Below are 24,214 nucleotides of genomic sequence, written 5' to 3'. Positions count from 1 at the left end.
TCCCTCATTCTGACAGATCTTGGGAGATGGACCTGTCCCCGCTTACAGACAGCCCCCAAACCTGAAGTAAATACTCAACAGCAACCTCTACTAATATGATATATGTCATCACGTGCCAGCAATGTCCCTCTGCCACGTACATTGGCCAAACTGGATAGTCTCTATGCAAAAGAATAAATGGACACAAATCTGACATCAGGAATCATAACATTCAAAAACCAGTAGGAGAACACTTCAACTTCTCTGGCCATTCAGTAACAGATTTAAAGGTGGCTATCTTGCAACAGAAAAGCTTCAAAAACAGACTCCAACAAGAAACTGCTCAACTTGAATTAATATGCAAACTAGATACCATCAGTTTAGGCTTGAAGAGAGACTGGGAATGGCTGAGCCATTACACACATTGAATCTATTTCCCCATGTTAAGTATCCTCACACTTTCTTGTCAAACTGGCCATCTTGATTACCACTACAAAAGTTTTTTTTTTTCTCCTGATAATTGCTCATCTTAATTAGCCTCTTAGAGTTGATAGGGCAACTCCCACCTTTTCATGTTCTCTGTATGTGTGTGTGTGTATATATATCTCCTTATTATATGTTCCATTCTATGCATCCGATGAGGTGGGCTGTAGCCCACGAAAGCTTATGCTCAAATAAATGTGTTAGTCTTTAAGGTGCCACAAGTACTCCTGTTCTTTCTGCAGATACAGATAACACGGCTCCTACTCTGAAACTTAAACTTTGGCTTGTTTATAATTAGTTTTTAGATCACATCCTTCTAGACTACAAAACTATCTGTAATTATTCATGTAACAACTGCATAAGGACAAAGCTCAACAACTGCTGGTGAACTCGACCAAGAAACTATGTCTATTCAGCTGTCATGGAAGACACACACATCATCTTTTAAAATTAAGCAAGAGAAGAATTTAGCCTCAAAATAAGAAAAAAAAACAGAATCTTGGAGTTTGTCAGCCTCCCCTTCACCCAATGCACCATCCTCGCCAATTGCTGTCTCTGCCTCCTTCCCTGGGCATTTCTGCGCACTGTTGTATCATGAGGGTGCCACTCAGAAAGCGGAGTTGGGTCAATCAATCCAGATGTCATACACCCAGCCAGGACAACTAATCAACTCTCCCAAGATCAGTGTAGTAGTTCCTGTTTTTATATTTGCCATTTCACAATACAGAAGATCACTAGCAATTCATCAAGTCAGACATCTGTGTAACACACAGGCTGTTTTGAGGGAAAACTGAGCAACCACAATCCCAATTTAGAAAGCATTTATAAGAATATTAGTTCAGGAGGATTTCTGTTCAGGTAAAGTGAGCTGAAATGATGGCCCTACAGAAACAAGTTCTCCATTTGTCCAAAGAACAGGCTGCGCCTACATAGCCACCACCACCTCAATATTTTTCTGGAGGGAGCACCTCTAGCGCCAAGAAAGGAATTCACAGACCATGGCTCATTCAGTCTCTGCTTCTGTTCAGATTTCCTACCAAGGGGCCGCCTGTTTGTGTGGGTACCTGTCCATTTGGAATTTAGAATCCACCAGCTCATTTTGCATAAATCATACAACTAATAATTTGAGGACTGGAGACAGGGAGCACAGAGAAAAAAATCACTATAAATTTGGGCCAGATTAAGTCAGAATGATTTGCAGGCTAAAGGCTCCATTCATAATTCTATTTCCAGAAAGGGTTTTTATCAAAGGCTGGATGTTGTATGGAGGAGATTAGAGTCATCACCAAGTTTCCTTGAGAAGCTCCTCCTTCCCCCAAACTTCAGTGTATTCATGGCAGGGGTGGGCAAACTTTTTGGCCCGAGGGCCACATCAGGAAATAGAAATTGTATGGTGGGCCATGAACGCTCATGAAATTGGGGTTGCGGTGTGGGACGGTGTGCAGGCTCTGGAGTGGAGCTGGAGATGAGGAGTTTGGGGTGCAGGAGGATGCTCTGCGCTGGGACCAAGGGGTTCGGAGGGCAGAAGGGGATCAGGGCTGGGGCAGAGTTGCGGGAATGGGTGCAGGTTCTGGCTGGGGGTACAGGCTCTAGGGTGGGGTTGGGGATGAGAGGTTTGGGGTGCAGAAGGGTGCTCCAGGCTGCAGTCGAGGGGTTTGGAGAGCAGGAGGGGCATGGGGAGAAACTCAATGGATGCAGGCTCTGAGTGACGCTTACCTCTAGCGGTTCCTGGAGGCAGCGGCATGTCCCTTCTCTGGCTCCTATGCGGAGGCACGGCCAGGTGGCTCTGCACGCTGCCCTTTCACAAGCACTGCCCCTGCAGCTCCCACTGGAGCGCACAGGAGCCGGAGCGGGGTCATACCGTGGCTTCCGGGAGCCGCATGATGCAGCCCCCAACCCTGTGCCCCAGGTGGAGTGCCAAGCAGGACCGAGCCACATGGTGCAGCTCGTGGGTCGGCTTAAAACAGATCGTGGGCCGGATCCAGCCTGCAGTTTCCCCACCCCTGATTTAGGGGGGCAGAGGAGAGGAGAGGAAAGAAGGACTGACTATATTTTTTTCCACCTTCTACATGCTTCATGGAATCACAGTAGGCCTGAGTTTAGGAGGAGGCCTTTTTCAGTCTCAGGGAGTTACAGCTGGGGACAGCCATACTGATGGCAGAGTTGGTGTGAGAGGCACGCCTTTCTTCCTAACTCCCTATGGTATTTTTGGGGCCTCCATTCTGTATCTGCTAGCTGATTTACTGAACAGCTTTTGTACCCCTATGGTACATCAGCTACCTGGGCACAGAGAAAGTCATAACAAGACAGAGAAACAAAGGACAGTCAGGGAATAAAGTAAAGTATTATAGGAATTGGAAGCAAGAAGGAGCATGAGTTAAAAGCCTTCCTCCAGCTCCTCAACCACTTGAGATACGAGGGGAGGAATGCTCACCACCATTTAAATTCAAAGAAAAATGCCCTTCACTAAATGTTTTGCCAGGTAGTTCAGCATGCAAGATGGTCAGTGGGGGGCATGTGTGTACAAATGCATGTGCACACATAACACATGTGCACGCTTGTTTCCCCTCTCCCGCCATATCTTCTAGGAAATATAAAAGAACAATGCAGATTTTCATGGCATAACTCCATGAAAGGAGGGGATGTCGAGGTGCTAATGTTCCACCATTACAACTACCTCCTCTGCCAAGACACCAAAAAATGAAACAAAACACAAAAAAATAGATGAGAAATTACAGAGTTCTAGAAAAACTATATAAAGGGAGACAAGAAAAAGGAACAAGAACATACACATAAACCTTCTAGCGCTCCTCAGAGAGCAGATTTTACCACACAAAGCAAGCCACACAATGCAGGGCTAGAAAAACAAGTTGCGAAGAACCACCAACTGTTGTTTCATTTCCTTGGGTCACTGCTCTGAAACAATGACTTTGGGACAATTCATCTTTGCTTTGTCAGGAATGATGGGCTAACAGTCCTTGAATGCTAGACAATTAGAGCAGTCCCATCAATGCCCAATGAATAACAGGGCTGCTACACACTCTACCACAGGTGGCCATCTTGAGTGGCTTATAACTAAGACTACGTTTTAGTCATGGGCATTTTTAGTGAAAGTCATGGACAGGTCACGGCAGTAAACAAAAATTCACAGCCCAGGACCTGTCCATAATTTGTATTATACCCCTGACTAAATCTTGGGAGTGCCGCGGGTGCTCGTGGGAGCAGCCCAGGTGGCGCCACAGGTGCTGGAGGAGTGGCAGCCCGGGGGGGATGGCAGTCCAAGGGGAGCTGCAAGTGCTGGGGGGGGACGGGACTGCCCAGGGTGCACTGTGGGTATGCGAGGTTGGGGGAGGGCTATGGGCGTACAGCCTTCCCTTTTTACTTCCTAGCAGCTTCTTACAAAAAGGAGGAGAGTGTCAGGTAAAACATTTTTAAAAGCAAATTTCTTACCATTATTATTACTAAGAACAAATGTTAAAAAAACCTTATTTACTTTTCAACATTTAGGACAACTGTCCAACCTGAGGGAAAAGGAAAAGGTAAAACAATCAGAACAGTTGTGTCCAATTCACATTGAGATTACCATGCACAAGCACAGTGCAATCTGAATCACAGAATTTAAGGTCAAAAGGGACCCTCAGATCATCTAGTCTGACCTCCTGTATCATACCACCAACACCACCCAGCACCCACACACTAAACCCAACAACCAAAATTAGACCAAAGTGTTACAACCCACGGGAGATGAAATTATTACGGATCACAGTCCCTTCTGTTCTCTGCCTGAGATGCACCAATGCCCGAAGCCCCCGTAATGGAACAGAAATGGTTATGTGAACTATACCCAGATAATTCCGGCAGGTGCCCTGCACCCACACGCAGCAAAGGAAGGTGAAAAAACCCCAGTGTCGCTGCCATTCTGACCAGGGGAGAAATTCCTTCCCAACCCCATGTATATGAGCACGATCAAGCTAGCCAAGCACCTGAGAAAGAGTATGTTTGGTGCCACCTTAGAGTTCTCCTTGTCCAATGTCCTGTATCTAGCCATGGCCATCCATGATGCTTCAGAGGAAAGACTTTTTTTTTTTTTAAATCCCTTCCTGACCCCTACAGGTGGCCAGCAGAAACCCTGAAACATGAACTTTCAGGATCAATTTAAAGAAAAACACAGACACACTTCTGAAGTTTTGATTGGGGGGTGGCGTATTCATTTTGTTGTTGTCTGTCTACTATTGCTGCAAGCCGTATCTAAAGTCACAGTGACTCAGATAAGAGAAAAGGTTACTATTCTTCCAGTTGCTTTACTTTGTGAATTTTACAGCAGTCTGGGTAGGGTTAGGGTTACTTTTCCCCCTCATTTTGATGCTTCACACAGCAAATGGGGAAGAGGGAAAAAAAAGTGTGATTGTAAAAACAAAAACAAAAAAAACACATTTCTCAGGAAGGGTTAGTGGTGTAGTGTCTTTTTTTTTTTTTTAAATGGTTAAATTTCAAGTTGAAGGTGTCCCTTTAAATCAGAGGTTGACAACCTTTCAGAAGTGGTGTGCCGAGTCTTCATTTATTCACTCTAATTTAAGGTTTCGCGTGCCGGTACTACATTTTAACATTTATAGACGGTCTCTTTCTATACATCTATAATATATAACTAAACTATTGTTGTATGTAAAGTAAATAAGGTATTTAAAATGTTTAAGAAGCTTCATTTAAAATTAAATTAAAATGCAGAGTCCCCCGGACCAGGGACCAGGACCCGGGTAGTGTGAGTGCCACTGAAAAATCAGCTCGCATGCAAACACTTGCCATAGGTTGCCTACCCCTGCTTTAAATACAAACAAAATGTTAATGGGGGAAAATGGTTTAGTCGTCTATTTTTTCCCCCAAACTATTGCTATCCGCGTTGTACCTATTCTGGGGACAGATCTAGGATTTCACCCGCCAGAGCTGTTAAAAACCCAGAACATACCTTTCAACAGTACTGAATTCTCTTACAAAAAGCAGAGAGGAAAAAGACAAATGCCTCAGCCTATTGCCTTAGTTTAAACTGTGTGCCAAAGGTAAGCTATAGCTGTACAAACCACTTTTCCCAATCTTTAGGAAAATAGTAATTTAAGATTTTATTTTGAGATCCTTTGTTTCCAGGAAGTTCCTTTGTTCCCCATCCAAAGTCAGCTATCAGCTTTGACACACAGGGCAGAACACCTTGTACTTCTAATATATGCTTGATAAATACTAATTATTCTTCCTGCAATGAAGTTGGCAAATGTTAAACCACCATCATTTTACAGATGAGGAAACAGACACTGAGAGGTTAAGGGACTTGCCCAATACTACACAGGAAATCAGTAGCAGACCCAGAAGAACAACTTGGGAGTTCCTTGTTCTTACTACTGCTTCTCTTTGTTTAGACAACAGTTTCCATATTTCCCATCTAATGGGAGGGGAGAGTGTAACATGAGGGAGAGGTGGTCAGGAGAGATGGAACATATAAAGGGAGTGTAGTCCTGTGGTTATAAAGAAGGACTGGAAGTTAGTAGATCTGATTCTATTCTATTCTCAGTACTGATTCACTGTGTGATTTTGGTCAAGTCACTTAACCTTTGTTCTTCACTTTCTCCACCTGTAGAGTGGGGCTAACAACACACCTTTACCCCAATATAAAACACTGTCCTCAGGAGCCAAAAAAATCTTACCGCGTTATACGTGAAACCACTTTATATTGAACTTGCTTTGATCTGCCAGAGCACTGTTTTACCACGTTATATCCCAATTTGTGTTATATCAGGTTGCATTATATCAGGGTAGAGGTGTACTTACCTATATTTGTAAAGTGCTTTGAGATCTACAAATGAAAAGCTCCATAACTGCTAAATGTCTAAGAACAAAGGTTTATTTTTTTAAATATATACTTTGGAAGGTCTTTACAAGTGAAACTCAAGGAGTTTGTGAAAACCTCATGATATAGGCACTTTAAGAGCCGTGGCCTTGATTCATGACAGCACTTGAACATATGCATTAACCATAAATGCCATCATGAACAGGGATGGTTTCCTGAATAGAGGTCCAGTTTTCAAAACGGTGTAAGCTAAACTGCATGTTCCTGTAAATCAAAATTTACACGTGCAAACTAGGCACAGACAGAGTCTGGCCCTGAATATTTGAGTGAAGATGGACAAACACCCATTCAAAGCAGAATGAATAAGTTGCTTATTAAAATCACCAGCAAGTTATTAAAACGCACTATGAGATTAGACCTGTATAACAGTTGATAAGATGCAAATATCTTAAGCAACCAACTGGCCTTATTTACAATACTGCATTAAATATGTACTTCAGAAGTCCAGTTTTAGAAGAATGATCTTTTTTCAGTTTCAGAATTACACAATGAAAACAGTTTATTCTGAACTGCTTGAAGCAAGTTCCAATATGTACTGGAAAATTCAGGGAGGTGGAGGGTTTAATGTAGTTTTAAATTAACTTGTTTGTTTTAAAAATAGATGAGGTTGGTACTGACACAAGACAAGTCACCTACACAATACACACACTCCTGCCACCTCACCACTTCTCAACAGTGCCCTTCCTCTTTGATCTGATAGCTCTTTGCACTTTTAGGTCTGGGGTAAAGGACAAGAATAGATTTCCCTGCCAGCCAGTCCCTTCCTCTTAATTCTGATTCCAAAGACACATTAAAACAGAGGAAGTTTCTCAAACAAGGAGGAGTACTGAGAACACGCTAATGAGGTTAACACTATATAGGACTGGCACATTCCGTTTTAATACAGACAGTACATTCATTACAAGTTCAGCCTGTAGATAACTGGACTGTAAGGGAACAGGGAGGAGAGGACATCAGAAACACTCCTGGCAGTAGTGTGGGTGCTTACATAGTATAGTGGTGCTCAGATCGCAGTGTCATTATTTAGATAACCTGCACCCACTGTCTATCTTCATACAGAACTCCTAGAACAGTGGTCACCAGCCGGTTGATCACAATCTCTGGTGGCACAGCGGGGCTGCTGCTAAGACAGGCTCCCTGCCTGCCCTGGCCCCATGCCACTCCTGGAAGTGGCCAGCATGGCCCTGGGGGCAGGCAGACAAGGGTTCTCCCTTCGCGCACTGCTCCTGCCTGCAAGCACCGCCCCCACAGCTCCCATTGGCCAGGAACAGGGAGCTGTGGCCAATGGGAGCTGCAGGGGCAGTGCTTGCAGAGACAGGCAGCATGAGAGCCATGTCACCACCCCCCAGGGGGCACAGGGGCGCACTGGCCACTTCCGTGAGTGGCGTGGGGCCAGGGTAGGCAGAGACCCTGCCTTAGCAGCAGCCACACTGTACCACCAACTGGGAGCTGCCAGAGGTAAGTGCTGCCTGGCAGGAGGCCGAACCCCAATGCCTAGACCTGAGCCCACTCCTGGAGCCAGCACCCCCAACCCCAGCCCCGACCCCCCTCCTAGAGCCAGCACTCTATACCCCCTCCTGCACTCCAACACCCTGCCCAGTCCTGATCCCCCTCCCAGAGCCAGCACCGTGTATCCCTTCCTGCACCTCAACACTCTGCCCCAGACCAGAGCCCCCTCCTGCCCCCAGCTCAGCCCAAAGCCCCCTCCCACACTGAGAACCCCTCAGTTCCAGCCCAGAGCCTGCACCCCCCTCCCAAGCCCCTACCCCAGCGCAGTGAAAGTGAGTGGGGGGGGGGAGAGCAAGTGAAGGGGGGTGCTTTGGGGAAGGGGCCGGGTAGATCCTGGGTTGCCCTTAAATTCAAAAAGCGATCTTGGGCATAAAAAGGTTGGAGACCACTGTCCTAGATACAACTGCCTATAGAAAAAAAAAATATACAAAACCAAACAAGTTACTTTTAGAACAAAGATACATTCACCAACACTTGAACACTTCAGTAAGAGGATGCAAAAAGCTAAGCAAATTCTCTGTTTCTTTCTTGAACTGACTTCTTTGCCAAGAACCTAGTTCTCCTACCCCTGCTCCTCCAACAGTCATATTATTCTGTATTATGCCTTATTTGCCAACTATATTATGTTATGAGTTTGGAGATCTTGGTGTTCAAGTGCTTGTGTGGGTTGCTCTCCATCCTCCAGGAATATCAAATAAATCACTGTCATTGAAATGTGCCAACTGAACAAATTGTTTCAGAGGTTGGAAAGAATGGAAAAGAGAGGGCTAAGGGGAAGCAAAAGAACAGATAATTTCAAAGGAAAAATATATCAAGCACAACTATATTTCAGTGGAAATTAGGAGGGAGACAGTATTTGTAGACTGAGAAAGACAAGGCTGTGGATTCATGCCACGGAGTGATTTTTTTTTCCTTTTAGGCAGTGAGAATAAAATGTCAAAATGAAGGATGGCAGAATGTGAGGGAGAGATATTTTTTTTAAAAAAATAAAGTGAGCAAACCACACTGCGCTTCATCAAAACAAGAGAAAAAATGTAATGAAGAAAAAATGTTCAAGTAAGGGGACCAGTATTTAAAAGGAACCAAACTCACTGCTGGACTGAAAGCAAGAGAGAACGTAATTCTGAATGAAGCAATTAACACAACCAACAGGCAGGATGTCCACTTCGTCTTTAGGAGCCAAGACTAAAAAGCGCTAGATTCCACTGCTGTCCTGCACTCCACAATGCCATGAAACAAAATCTGATCAAATAAAGAAAGCATCAGTACCACACGAGAACTGAAAACATGTTAAGTGTGGTACATAGCTGTTGCTAGTACAAACTTCACATGGTCTTCCTGAACAGAGAAGGACAGTATTGTGTCAGGAGAATGGGACATGTGAGGGATGCTAAGAGGTGAGAAAGACAGAGGAACACTCACCTGTAGTTGTGGTTTGGACAGCCATGGTTTGCAGAGAAACCATGCTCCACTCAAGGAGACAAAGATTTCTCCACACCAAACAGGGAAATTGCTAGAGCTCTGCGACCTACAACTGATTATGCTCCTACCATACAATGCCAAATACGACATTTCTTACCCCAGAGAGACAAGAACTGTGCGAACTTCAAATGAAAGGTGCTCTGCAAGTAATACGTCCCTTTCAGACATCAGGTAACTGAGGCCAAGAAAGGTGAAATTCGTTGCTCAAGGCCACAAAGAGCTGAGTGAGTCAGGAATGAGTCCCAGGAGTCCAGACACCTTCTCCCTTGTTCTAGGAACTACTAGACAATGCTGCCTCACTGTATACACCCTGTAACCTATAGCTAGAAAGGGCTAAGCAGTTCACACGCTAATTGACCCAGCTTCAGTCTTTAGAGACATGTTAGAAAAGTATGTAAATGGTAATTAGGGCCATTCCATGTTAGATAGGCTAGAACTTTGAAACACAAACCTGTATTGTTAGAGAATTAGAGGTGATACTAATTGTATGCGTTTACTTATATCTTGCTAGATGTTAGCCATGTAAACAGACAGTTCCTGTCTATTACTATAGCTATTGATTCAGAGATCAAAGGGAGTATTAACATTTAGATGAATCTTGGGTGAAATAATGTCACTGTATACATCTCTGTAAAGTTTGTGATAAATGGCTTAATGGATAAATTGCCTTATGTTAATCCGTGTAGCTAATTACCAGTGATGCTTAGGAAATAGGTCTACTTCAGAGAGAGTCTCTATGACTGCTTATTGTTTGCCTAAGGACTGTATGGTCAAGAAGCTGCTAGAAAACTGTATAAATGACTCTTCGGTCCTTTCATCTCAGATTTGCTTGATACTTTATGCAGGGGAAGCCTGAGTCATAAGACTGAGATCTCCAGTCCAATCTGGATCACACTGAATATGAACAATAGACTTATAAACTTATGGACTAATCTGAAAGAACTCTTTGCAACTACAAAGCTAATCATCTCTACTATAAAACTGATCTCAGAATGGTACTCATGTCTGTATGCATACTGATCTTTTAATCAATTCTCTCTTTTCTAATAAATTTTAGTTTTGTTAATAAGAATTGGCTGTAAGAATGTACTTGAGTAAGATCTGAAATATTCATTAACTTGGGAGGTAATGAGTCTGATCCTTTGGAATTGGTAGAAGTTTCTTATATGATGAATAAGATTTTCAGTAATTCTCATCATATTTGACTTATGTGTCTGTGTGGAGGCATAAGGCTGGGTTGCTTTAAGGGAACTGTGTTTTGGTTTCTGGGTAACCAGTAAGATATTACAGAAGCTGTTTTGAGGCTAGCTTGGTGTATCTAAGTACTGGAATGACCACCAGCTTTGGGGATTGTCTGTCCCATTCTTTACAGTTTCCCCTAATTAGGAAACCTCAGTGTGGCTCCCGTGGGACCCCAGCCACACACCCAAAGCACTGCAGAGTCCCCCTGCATTCCTAAAGTAAAATGGGATAATATTGTATGGACAAATGCCATTCCCAATATGCAAGATTTCATGCCACAACACACCCCTTTCCCCAAGGACACCAATATGGCTCCAAATATTTTCTGGCTGCTGGTATATCAAGCAGCATCTCAGTAAGTATCCTGCAACAAAGCTGAAAAGGTGCAGCTACTAGATAAGGTTCTCTTACCTGCCACCCTCTTCCCTTTCAGACCAATTAGAATTTAATTCCTGAGCACCCTTCTATGATCTTTGTATTCTTTTCCAATTACAGAGAATTCAACTTGGTAACCATCCATCTAAATTAACATGAACATGGACCATCTTTTAATTCTTTAAAAGGCTTAGCTGGGGCCCAGTATTGCGGTCCCAGCTTACCTACCAGAAAAGAAAGATTTGATAGTTATATAGGATCTCAATTTCACTATGGCCTCCCCACAAAATCCACACCTCTAATTTATTCTCCTGTACCTGCTGTGCTACAGTCATCTATTGAAGCCAATGGAACATTAAGAGTTGTGGTTCAGTAACATTCCCTATATGAGCCATTGCTTGTCTGCTGTGGAACATTTATTACAGCTATGTTTCTATCACAAACATTTTGCGGCAATGAGGACAGGCAGGACTAAAAAAATTTAGGTGAAACACACAGCTAAGAGTTCCGCTTACTGTGTTCAAACCCTGTGAGCTGCTTCTCAGGCACAGCCAGTGGGAGTACCTTTGATTTCCTTTTGAAACTGATTGTATTACCACAGGATTAGCTCAGATCAGACACAGCATCTGGCTTTCTGTGCAGTTCCTGTTTCTGACCCAGTTTCCAAGAAAAGTTTACGAAGGTGCTAGGCAAACTCTAAAATGCCAGCAAGGGAGAGGAGACAGTTACATCTTATAATTTGGATGGGACTTAATCAGTGCTCTCCAACCAGGCTAAATTTTATGACAGTCCAGAGGCCCAGTTCTAACCTGTGAAGTTACTCCAAATATACACCAAACATCAGTATCAATCCCCCAGGCTTCACCCTGGTTAGGAAACATGGTTACAGACAGATCTACACTGTAAGTTGCAACAATGTTTTAGCAGGATCCCCAAAAGTATTTTATCTGGAGCATGGATTGGCCTATAGGCAGATGGCAGGGAGAAGGGGGGCAAATGACTTACCTCAAAGTCTCACTATTTCAAACTAAAATTGAAGAGAGATTTGAGAAAGTGGATTTGTTACCTTAACATGGATTTGCGCCCACTGCAAAGTGTTCATTTGTTATAAAAATCAAATCTGTATTTCTGGCTCCTTGTGCATTTTCCTGATAAAAGTTTAAAATATGCTTCGTTAAGGAAGATTTTTCTTATATGCTACAACAACCTGCAAAACCAGTTCAAAAGCTGCCAACCTTTTATCACATACTCTCCAACGGAAGTCTCTCTTTACAATGAGTGTTTTCAGTCACCGAACAGCAAACTATCTCAGAGTTATTAGCCAATTAACTCTGATTTCAGAGCACTGATCACTATCCACACATTCAAGAGTTTAGAAAATTGCTTTAGGACATGGGAGATTTTGCAGTGTGGATGGGGAAAAGATTATTTCAACCAGCCTTTCACAGATTAAGTTTTCCCTGCTTTTGTGCTCAATACAGGAGTAACTGGATGAAGTGCTGTGGCCTCTGTCATACATGAGGTCAGACCGATCTAATGGTCCCTTCTGGCCATAAAAATCTATGAATCTTTTCAATAGGTTGTACATATGTTTTACACTTAAGCTCTCTCAGCTTCCACTACTCTTGCTTAATTCATGCAGTGTTGCTACAATCCTGTGCACAATATCTGACGCAACTGTTTGCAAGTCAATGAACTGTGACGTCACAAAGATTGTGGCTTCAATGAATGAACTGATAAAGACAAATACCTTGGTAAAGTGAAGTCAAGAATAAACAAGCCAAAGCTAACTGAAGCTTAATATTTTTCTTCTGTGTTTGGAGTAAAAACCTTGACTTGAGCAATTAGATTTTAGAAGGAATAGAGGGGTATTAAGAATACCTGGAAAGAAAGTAGTATTTATATATGGATACATGGACATATGTAATCACATTACCTATGCCACAAGATTCACTAAAGTTCTTGACACTTCCAGAGGTTCTGCACATCCCAATAATTGCTCAGGTTCTCCCTTGTCTAGTTAACTCCCAAGATTTCACAATAATTCCCCTCAATTCTCCACCAACGATATCTTGTTTATTTTAAATAAAGTTGAGGGCAAGGCAGTATCCTGACTGATACCAAACTCTGGCAATTACATAGGGTTCCCACATCAGGTGCATTTGGAGAGGTTGTGTGTCACTCTACATTGTGCTGCATCACCGGCGAACACATAGCCCTTTCCACCCTAGTGGTGACTGTGTTATCATATAAAAAATATGGAATGACAAGTATTGTGTAACCCAGTGCTTAGTTATCACTTTAACAGCTAATAAAAATGCAGCTCTCTCTGGAGTGTAAAGCAGAAGCTACTTAACAGCACAGAGCAACACTACAGTTTTTACTTATACATGCATAAATTAGGTCAGGGAGAGAAGAGTACAGCATATACAAGAATCCATGGAGGACCTTTACCAATTCTGCTGAATAAAGGCATGATATGAACATCAGGAATTATTGTCACTAAAAAAAGAGAGGCCCTGTGGCACCTTAGAGACTAACAAATTTATTTGGGCATAAGCTTTCATGGGCTGGAACCCACTTCATCAGAAGTATGAAGTAAAAAATACAGGAGCAGGTATAAATACATGAAAGGATGGGGGTGCTTTACCAAGTGTTAGGTCAGTCTAATGAGATAAATCAATTAACAGCAGGATACCAAGCGAGGAAAAATAACTTCTGAAGTGGTAAGAGAGTGGCTCATTACAGAAAGTTGACAAGGAGGTGTGAGTAACAATAGGGAGAAATTAGTATTGGGGAAATTAAGTTCAGGTTTTGTAGTGACCCAGCCACTCCCAGTCTTTATTCAGGCCTAATCTGATGGTATCTAGTTTGCAAATTAATTCCATTTCTGCAGCTTTACATTGGAGTCTGTTTTTGAAGTCTTTTTGTTGAAGAATTGCCACTTTGAGGTTAATTTACTGTAGGGCACATACCAAGGTTTACACACTGTGATTCTAAAGCAAAAAAATAAGCCCAACTCATCTCATCAGCAAAAAGCCACAGAAGTGGAAAGCTGGCATTAATTCCCCACCCTTACGGAAATACACACCCACTGCTACCTAGCACCAGCACTTTATATTCTACACAAAGGGCACTCGGAGCTTGCTTGAAAAAGTGTGTTTTTGCCAAATGAACTACCACTGTGCATTAATACAGCTAGTTAAACAATACATAGCAAGAGCAAACAGACAGATTGGTGCAGTGCAAACTACTACTGGACTATCAGCAATACAGACTCATTTGAGTCCCTACCAAGCACCTTGGAGACTCCAAATTAGAACTATCGACCAACTATGTACATTTCCATTAAGCATTTGATATTGATCTGGAAATAGCGATGTGTCATTTGGTCAGGAACTCTATTCAAAAATATACCAATGGTGAATTTATAGAAAAGAGGATACGGAAAAGATGTTAACCCAACTCCCAACTAACCAGCATTTTGAGTGTCACAGCAGGATTTTGGCTTGCAACCCTTATGAGTCTGTCAAAGAAAAAGGAGTTCAGAGGGAAAGGTGTGTGTGTGTCTTCTTCAGAAGTTTGAGGACTGAAAACAAAGCTCTTTCCTTGGGGCTCACAAGTGAATGCAGAAGTTCTTCATGGAATCTCAGAATTCAGAAGAGAAATTTTGTAAGATTTTATAGTCAATAATCTATCTGTCTGAAGTCACTTTTTAATATTTGGGGTAGAGAGGGAGAGAAAAAGGGCAACATAACACTGCCCTATAGTTCCTGCTGCAATCTGCTTCACCAGTTTCTCATATACTCCAGGCTGGCTAATTCAAGCATCACTTTGTCCATTAGCCATCACAACGGATGGGTTTAAACGTTAAGAAAAAACCACCACCAAAACATACATGCTTTACCCTCCACTAAAAGCAACAAGGTTGAAAGCACGTCAACTTCAATTTGAGATGGTCCTACTGGCTCAGGAAAGACACAGAAACTGAAGCAAACATTTGCTCATCCTCCAACAAAAAATATGTTTTAAAGTGTGGATTACAATAGTCATCCCAGGGACAGCCTCCTTTAAAAAAAACAAAACAAACCACACCACATTTATTATAATTGTGCTTAGGGGCCAACTGAGAATAGGGCTCCATTGTGCTAGGCTCCATACCAACAGAATAAGAGACAGCTCCTGCCTCTGAGCACTTCCAGTCTAAAGCCAAGTCTACACTAGAAACTTCTGCTAGTACAATATAGTAATTTTGGTTAAGGAGTGTGACTTTTTTTATACCGGCAAAAGCCCTGGTATAGATACAGTCATACTTGTACAAAAATGCTTTTGCCAGTACAGCTCATTTTGCTCAGGGAACTCGGTTAAGCTACACAGGCAAAAAATGTGAGGATTTGCTGATACAGCTATACAGGTAAAGGCAAACCTTTTCTAGTGTAGACAAGCCCTTAACATTTAAATCTAAATCCGCTGTAAGTCTGGCTCCTTCCCCATGCCTCTGAAACCTGTGCCCAATGTACTGGTGAGCTCTATTCCACTCACATCATCAAGCAATAAAAAAACCAGCAAAATTATTAAATGATGGGAAGTAAGTTCTGAATTCCTCCATTAGCTATAAATGGTGATTTACTATCCAATGCCAAAATAGCAGAGCACTTGGATCTGTTAGCACATAACTTCAGAATTGCCCAGTTAAAACAAGATCCAAGTTACAGCTCCTCTAGTTTATACTTGCTCGTAGGCTGAATAACAGCAGTTTAATGGACTTGAAAGAATTCAAAAGCCTCAGTGGCTACTCCACAGCCATCTGTGACTTGCTTTGAAATGAGAACTACCAGACACCAGAAAAGCAGTCAGCCACAAGGACAACAATAATACATGTGGCAAAGTTTCTCTCTTCACCTTGTTACCTAGTTTCCAACACACAGACACGCTATTTTTGACCTGTTCATTGTCCTGAGAATTATGAAGAACATTTAAAATGCCAAGATCTCTTTCCTCTCAGAGATGCTGCTCTCTGCAGAAGCAGCTAATGCAAGCTGTTACATCATGCATTAGACAAGTTTTTGCCCTACCATCCCCATTCAAGATGGGCCAAAGTTACATTTTCACTTAGGCATGCTTCTAACTTTCACAGAAGTTGCACATTGAGGCAGCCTGGGTCCCTAGAAACATCTGCAGCCCCCCATAAAACCTGCAGCCCCAGTTGTTTGGCAACTGTAGTAGAAAGGGTGGTGTGGGATGCAGGTGTTTTGACATGAAAAACCGAGATCAGGGTACGTGTAGAAACATTTGTATTCCATTTGTAGCCAAATTTTGGCTGAGAAAATAAAAAGGCAGGGAGGCTGTGTGCATTACTAGGATAAGATGTTCTGTCAGAAGGGCATGTACCCAATGACACGTGCTTCAGTCTTAACAATGCAGACCCAAAGCAGTGACCCAAAGATTTCAACCTATAAAGTAAGGCTTAATTGCTTACCTACTTCACAGACATTGCAGGATTAGTCCCTATGTATAAAATGCTGTGAAGATGAAAAGCACTAGATAAGTGCTCAAGTATTATTAAAACGCTAATATTCTCTGGGCCAGAGTGGTTGTTCATTTATTCCAAATGAATTTCAAGTGAACACATTTCGTTATATTTTAAATTGAAATGAATTTGGTGTTCTTGAAAATGGATAGCTTGACAGCACAGGAGATAAAAGTTCTATTTATCCACAGACAGATACTGCACGGAGCACAGGCAACAGCACAAGCTTTCCCCACACTGCCCCCCACCAATGCACCTGAATCCTGGTGCGATGTTCAGTCTTCATAGGCTCTTCAGACTTTGGCCTCTCATGCAATTATTAGTGTCTGTGACATGTATCCACGTCCACTAGTAGATGGATTGGGGCTCACCAGCTCACTGTATATGCTGGTTGCTGAAAAGCTGTGAAAAGGCCAATTTTGGTCATTACTGATCTAGGAGATAAGACCAGCTACAGCCACAGCTTCTCAAGATGATTTGTAGTCTTGGTCTCATCTCTATTCAGGGCAGCAAATACACATTCCTTCATGTTTGGATGGCCAAAAGGTTGTGTTTTTTTTCCTGGCAGATGAAGACCTCACTCCACTCATACCTTTATCTTCTCCAGTCCAGACTACTGCAATCCACTCTATCTAGAGCTACTTTACAGGGCAACATAGTTCTTACAGAAGGACTCTGAGTAGTTTGAAAATTTGTCTCTCACCAACAGAAGTTGGTCCAATAGAAGATATTACCTCACGCACCTTGTCTCGCTAATATCCTGGGACCAACATGGCTGCAACAACACTGCATAGTTTTATTTTGTCAGACATGACAATTAATTTCTGTACCATAAAACGACTGGTTTCTGGGATATACCAGTTTGACAATTTTATGATTGTCATCTTAGATGAAAGCTAAACAGTTGGGTTTTTTTAGTTTACATTATGTAAGATGACGTGTTAAAAAAGTCTATTTTTAGCCCTCTGGGTTGCCAAGAAACAAAGAATGCAAAGTTTATCTATGACTTTGAAGTCTCAAAAAATCGCTCTGAACCAACACCCCTAAATTTTAGGGAAGTTTGGATCAAACCTTATAACCCCAGATTTATTTAATTTCTCTGTCTCATTGTGCTGTGAATCGTCAGCCCTGTCCTTTATTTTAGTGAGATTGTGTTTCCACATGGGTTTTGAAACTTTGGAACAAGAGAATTGCATTTATCAAGCCACCTGAAACACACTTCCTTCACATACTATTATAGCAGTTGCTCCAGATCCCATTATAAGCCCTATTTTTCCACACACTTCTACTGTCTGCAAATAGAGGCCTATGAGGTTTGAAATTAGCAGCCTATCTCCAAAGCTGAGGAATAATTCTATCACCAATGTCACGCAAATCAGACAGGGAGCTTTGAAGTCACAGACCCCCCAAAATCTAGTAGGACTCAGTGAAACTGCATTGTTTCCAGCTCAGCAATACTCTGTTGTGCTCATTCCACCAGAAGCAATTACCCACTGGATCAATAGTGCCTCACAGAACACAAAGAAAATCCCACCGAACTGTATAAATAAGAGTCCTGATTTCAAGTTATGGTGGGCACAGAGAAAATGACAGTTTTGTTTGGGAGAGGTAAGGTACTGTGATGTTTCCAGTTCCTCCTAGCATCTCACCTCCTGAAATCAAAGGTATCTCAAAGGGGGCTCAACTAAGGTTCTAGAGCTTCTTAAGGGGGAAGTATCATCTTAACTTTCTCTTCTCTCAGTTCTCCAATGTTTACTTTGCAGCTTTAATTGTAAGCCCAACGCTCTTGTAAGGGGCACATGAGGACACCTTAACTGCACATTTTCTGTTCTTCCAGTGCAAGTTTGGGGAATTAAAAGCTCATGCTCTGGAAGAGCACAAGGACCACAGGGAACGATTTTGCCAACGCAACCTCGAGTCCATGTTAATCAAGCTTTTTGAATCAGGGGGTAGCCATGTCTGTATCCACAAAAACAACACGGAGTCTGGTGGCACCTTAAAGGCTAGTCTTTAAGGTGCCACCAGATTCCTTGTTGTTTTTCAAGTCTGAGTATGAATCTAAGTATCTGTGAGACTATATGAAGCATGCATGGCAATCTCTTTTATAGGTCTCCATCTCAAGACATAGTTTATCTAACAGGAATGCAGGTGAGTACAGGTTGAGATGTCCATGCTGTTTTGAATGATAAAAATTTCAATACTGTCAGTATCAACAACACACAAAGCTTTAGTTATATGTACCCTTATTTTATCAGGCAGCCCCCTAGAGAAGCTTTAGCTTGGTAAGAGCATTATACTGGGATCAAAGACCTGTCAGTGTGTCTCCTTGCAAGGAGAGGAAGAGAAGGCAGAGTGCTCAACTCAACTCTTTTGTTATTGTCTGTGTCTAAAGTAATGAAGCATCCCCTCCACTGAGCCAGCTTAGAAATCCCAACCCAGCATGCCCACATGCCCTCAAAACGCTCTACAAAGGTCATCAACACCCTCTTTACACAACATTATTACATAACAGCACTTTGGAAGAACCTCCAACTTCCCATGCACCTTCCCTCTCAAAATCTAGTCCCCTTCCCGTGGCATTCTACCAACCCCAGCCTCAAGGCGGCCTCCACACCCTATCCCCAGCCTGCTCTGCAGCTTGTGTTTCATTTCAGCCCATGTGAGGTCATAAGTAATTTGGGTCAGGACCTCACCTTGTTTTTGGAAAGCACGGGGCACATTTATGGTGTTATATAATAACATGTTTTCTTGCACAAATATCACACCCCTACCTCTGCTTCAGCGAACACTACCCAGTGCCTGCGAGACACTCGCACAGGTTGCACCCTGGGAACTAACGTACACGTGGGAGGAAGCGCTCAGAGGGTGGGGGCGTTGAGCTTCCCCAGATGAGCCCAGGCCAGGTTTAGCTGGTGAACGGACACAACTGTGCTCTGCACTCTGCAAGGGAAGACAGTCCCTGAAGAACAAGTCACCAGCTCAGGGAGGAGGAGCAGCCCCAAGGTGCCCAGGGCTGCAAGGGTCCTGTGACTCTTTTCTTCCCCCACACCATGCACGGCTGGAGGGAAGGGGCTACATCGACCCCTCCCCCAGCGCGTGACGCCCCGGTGGATATCGCCGCGGACAGCATGGGAGGCCCCGGGTCACGGGTGTCCCCCGCCCCCGAGCACTAGGGGCCCTAGAGCCCGGGCTCGCCCCGCGGTAAGGTCGGCGCGCAAAGAGCCCCCGGGCCCTCCCCGCGCGCTGGGGGGCGGGACGGGGGCGCCCCGCACTCACCTCCTGAAGTCAAAGGGCATGTTGGTGGCGAGTGCGGCGCAGCCTCCGGCCCCTCCCCCGACCCGGCTCCCTCGGCCTCGCTCGTGCCGGCCCGGCTGCAGGGCCAGGAAGTGATGGGCCGCGAACCGCATCCCCATTGGGCAGCCGGCACCGGCCACGGCGGCCGCTTCCGCCGGCGAGTTAAAGGGCCAGGAGAGGCCGGCCGGGGGCAGGCGGCGGGGCAGCTCCGCGGCCTGGAGAAGCCGATCCCTGGTCCCGGGCTGGCACTCAGGAGAGCTAGCTGTGCCACTGCCCTGCTGGAGGACCCTGGACAAGGGCCTTCCCTCTCTGTGTCTCTGCCGCCCCCCCGCCTCGTGAGCTTTTTGGGTAAGCACTGCCTGTTTGTACAGCGCCTAGCACAGCGAGCCTTATCTCCCTAGGGGCCTTTCAGCCCAGACAAGAAATACTATAATAATCACTCTCCTTACACAATGAGCTACCACAGGAGTAGTTGGGGCTGCACTGCAGGGAGAGCATGGGCCCAGTAAACTGCAGCCTGTCTTTGATGGGGATGCTTCAGATCAGCTCTGTGTCCAGCAGTAAGTGGAAACTGGAAAAGCACCTGAGGCTTCAGAGGAAGGTGTAAGGATAACCCCAGGCAGGGCCGGATGTAGGAAGTGCGGGGCCCAATTTGAACATTTTTGGCGGGGCCCTGGCAGGGATGACTTAAAAAAAAAAAGTGTAAAAAAAAAAGCCTTTCATTTCTTCCATGTATTATTTACTTTCCATAACTATATAAATAATACAATTATATATTATGTACATTGCATCATATATGCTGTTGATTGCTTATTAATGACTGCCATTTCACATGTGTGGGTCCCTGCCACGCCCTGCACGTGTGCACATATATGGGTCCCAGCTGCTCCCTGCCCCCCTCACTGAAGCAGGTTCCCAGGGTTACTGCCCTGGGAACTGCAGGGCAGCAGTGGACATGGGTCTGGTTGGAGGCAGGGCAGGGGCTGACTGGAGGTAGGGTCTAGCTGCAGGCAGGGCAAGGGGTGCAGGGCTGGCTGGAGACAGGGTTGTGTGGGGTGGGCTGGCTTCAGGCAGGGCCGCAGGGAGATGCAGTAGGGGTTGGGAGGGCTGGAGACAGAGAAGTACGGAACTGGCTGGCTTCAGGCAGGGGAGTGCAGTGGGTTTGGCTGGAGACAGGGCAGGGGGTTGGGGCTCGGTGGGGCAGGGGTGCAGCCTGTGTGCGGCGCAGGCTTGGGGAAGCGGGCTGGGCTTGGGCAGGGCACACGGGGTGTGTGCAGGGGTGGCTGGAACAGGCGGCCGGGAGTTGGGCAAGGGGCTGGCTGGTGGCAAGTGGTGAGAGCGGCTCGCGGGCAGGGGGGCAGGGCTGTGGGCAGGCAGGGGTGCAGCAAGGCCTGGAGCCCCGGCCCTTGAAATAGCTCCCAAGCCTCACCGCCTAGCGCCAGCTCTGGGGTATTTAAAAGGCCCGAGGGGCTCCGTGACCCGCCCCGGACCTTTAAATAGCCGCAGGACCGCTGGAGGTACATGGCGCGGGCCGCCAGATTTAAGGATGGGGCAAGACAGCTGAAGCCCGCCCTTTAACGGCCCCAGACCCGCCCACTATCCCAGGCCTTTGAGCGTATTAAAGGGCCGGACCTCCAGCCAGCGAGCAGGCTGCCCGCGCTCAGCATCGGACCACCGGGGCCACGGACAGCTTGCCGTCTGCCGGCAACGGGGCCTGCAGCCGGGGCCGCAGGGCGGCGTGCCATGCCTCCATGCGTCCGCCCGCGGTCGGGCGCGCGGTCCACAGCGAGTGCGGAGCGCCTGTAAGGCCTGCCAGGAAGCGGGCCTGAAAGTACCGCGGAACAGACCTCAGCCAGCGAAGTAAAAAAAAAAAAGAAAATTTAAAAAGTGCCTAAGTCGCGGCCCTCTAGGCTGGCCTGATCCCAGGAATCGCGAATCGGCCAAAGCAGCCCCCGACCCCCAGGCCCTGTGCGCTGGGGCTAACTAGAAAAGAGGAGACAAAGGGTTTCACCAGCACACTAAGTAATCACAGCAAAGAAAAAGTACGGGTAGCCGTGTATCGATCTTAAAGCACTAAGAGTCCTGGGCACTTAAAACAACAGACAACATTTGAAGCATAACTGTCATGAGTGAATACTACCCACTCGCAGACGGCACCAGATGATTGACGAAGTGTTATCACACAATGAAAGTTATGCCCAATACATGGTTAGTTAGAATACCACAGACTTGTTTTTAACAGAAAGAACACATGGGACAGCCAAATATCTTCTCCCTTGGTTAATGAAAAAAGGATCCAAGGAAGAGGAAAGGCACAGAACTTCGTCAAATACACACGCCTTCGCATGGTGTTCACCACTGCATCACTTGCTCAATGTCTCGCACTCGCCCCCATGACCCACTCGTTCTCCATTTACTCTTCTCGGGTGCTACAGGAACCAAGCATGGTTAGAACAAGAGTTAAGCGACATTCAAAAACACCGAATGGGAATCCATTAGCTGAAAGAGGCCTAGGGAAGGGTTGAAAACTTAATATGAGCAAACGTGAGGGAAAACTAGTCAAAGAACATGAATGTCAACTATGATGAACACAATTGTTGGGAAAGAGCAACAAGGTTTGGAAAGGAAACATGCCCCTCACCTAACCTACTAGAATCTTTGAGGGTCAAGACAGTGACAAGGGAATCCAGTGGTACAGAGTTAGATTTTCAGAAACAGGTTGACAATATCCCTACACCAAAGACTCTAGCAAATAGCCGCGATGGAATAGAGAGAAAGCGCTTATCGATTAATCGTAAAAAGAAGAAACAAATGGGAAGAATAAAGCATTTCAGAAGGAGAGAAGTAATAGTGTCCGAGAGTCCGTACGGTCTCAGTCCGATCAACTATCCATAAAACAAAAAAAAAAAAAAACTAAAAGAAAAAAAATATAAATAAAAAAAACAAAAAAAAAGAAAAAGACAAAAAAAAAAAAAAAAAAAAAACAAAAAAAATAAAAAAAACAAAAAAAAAAAAAAAAAAAAAAAAAAAAAAAAAAAAAACAACCCCGTCAAAAAAAAAAATAAAAAAAATAATAAAAAAAAAAAAAAAAAAACAAAAAAAAAAAAAAAAAAAAAAAAAATTCAAAAAAAACAAAAAATAAAAAAAAAAAAAAAAAAAAAAAAATAAAAAAAACAAAAAAAAAAAAAAAATAAAATAAAAAAAAAAAAAAAAAAAAAAAACAAAAAAAAAAAAAAATAAAAAAAAAAAAAAAAAAAAAAAAAAAAAAAAAAAAATACAAAATTAAACAAAAAAAAAAAAAAAAAAAAACAAAAAAAAAAAAACAATAAAAACATACTTAAATGACCTGGAAAATGGGTAACGTTGAGGTGCAAAAATGCAGAGATACACAGTGCACGATGTTAAGTCCAAGCGACTGCGAAGAGCTACAAAAGGATCCTCAAAACGGCTTCCTGGGCAACAAAATGGCAGGAATCAAGTTGATAAAATGCAAAGTATGCACATTGAAAAACGACTCCCAACTATACATAGAAAAGATGGGGTCTAAATACTTGTACACAGCAGAGAGATATCTTCGGACTCATGGGGATAGTCCTCTAAAAACAACCACGTCAATGCACAGTGGCATTAAAAAAAAAAGTGAAAGAATTGGAATCATAAGAAAGGATAAATCAGCAAATATCATTGCCTCGAGAAAAAATGGTAACGCTCACAGCTTAATATTGCTGCAGATTGTTGCCCACTCAAAAAAGATATACTGGAAAGATCAAAAGGGCAAACAAAAATGATTAGGGAGAAGGGAACGGCGACATATGAAAGGAGATAAGAAGTCTGACGTTTCAGCTTAAAAAAAAGATGATAAGGGGACTATAAGAGCGCGATAAAATCCAGACTGTGTGAGAAGTAAATAGGAAGTTTCTCCTCATAACACAAGAATAGCGCCACCCACATATAGAAAATAAACGCAGCTTTAAAACAAACAAAAGGAAGTATACGGCACACAATGCACAGTCAACTTGGAACTCCTGCCAGGGATATTGTGAAGCCAAGACATAAAAAGAGTCAAAGAGAACTAGATAAATCATGAGGAAGGTCCTCAATGGCATAGCCAGAATGGCAGGAGTCCCCTAGCCTCTGTTCATCTCCTCTGGGGCACCTGGCCTTGGCCACTTCAAAGACAGAACAGGGCGACATGACCTTTGTTGACCAGATATGGCATTCTATGTCCTCTCGTGACTAATGTGAAACTAGACGGGGGTTAGACTGAAGGACATATCCGCACAACCCCTGGGAATGAGTAAAAACATTGTTGAATAGACCTTGAACTACAGCCATCTAGAGTATTGACCACAATTGTAACAAGCACATTAGTGACATTGCCTAAATGATGTAGCAGTGAGCTGGTAACATACCTCAGCTGAAATGTA

General features: G+C 43.9%; 1 protein-coding gene across 1 annotated transcript in view; it reads right to left on the bottom strand.

Moving 5' to 3' along the window:
• Positions 1 to 19,879, bottom strand: part of ERGIC1 (endoplasmic reticulum-golgi intermediate compartment 1) — a 99,203-nt gene extending 79,324 nt beyond the window's left edge. Inside the window, exon 1 of the mRNA XM_075068106.1 lies at positions 19,770 to 19,879. Coding sequence (XP_074924207.1) covers positions 19,770 to 19,789 — 20 coding nt within the window. The 5' untranslated portion in view covers positions 19,790 to 19,879. The remainder of the gene's footprint in view (positions 1 to 19,769) is intronic.
• Between the last annotated feature and the right edge of the window lie 4,335 nt (positions 19,880 to 24,214).

This window comes from Chelonoidis abingdonii, chromosome 7 (genome assembly GCF_003597395.2).
Source record: "Chelonoidis abingdonii isolate Lonesome George chromosome 7, CheloAbing_2.0, whole genome shotgun sequence".
Lineage (NCBI taxonomy): Eukaryota > Metazoa > Chordata > Testudines > Testudinidae > Chelonoidis > Chelonoidis abingdonii.
This window is presented reverse-complemented; position numbering and strand designations above follow the sequence as displayed.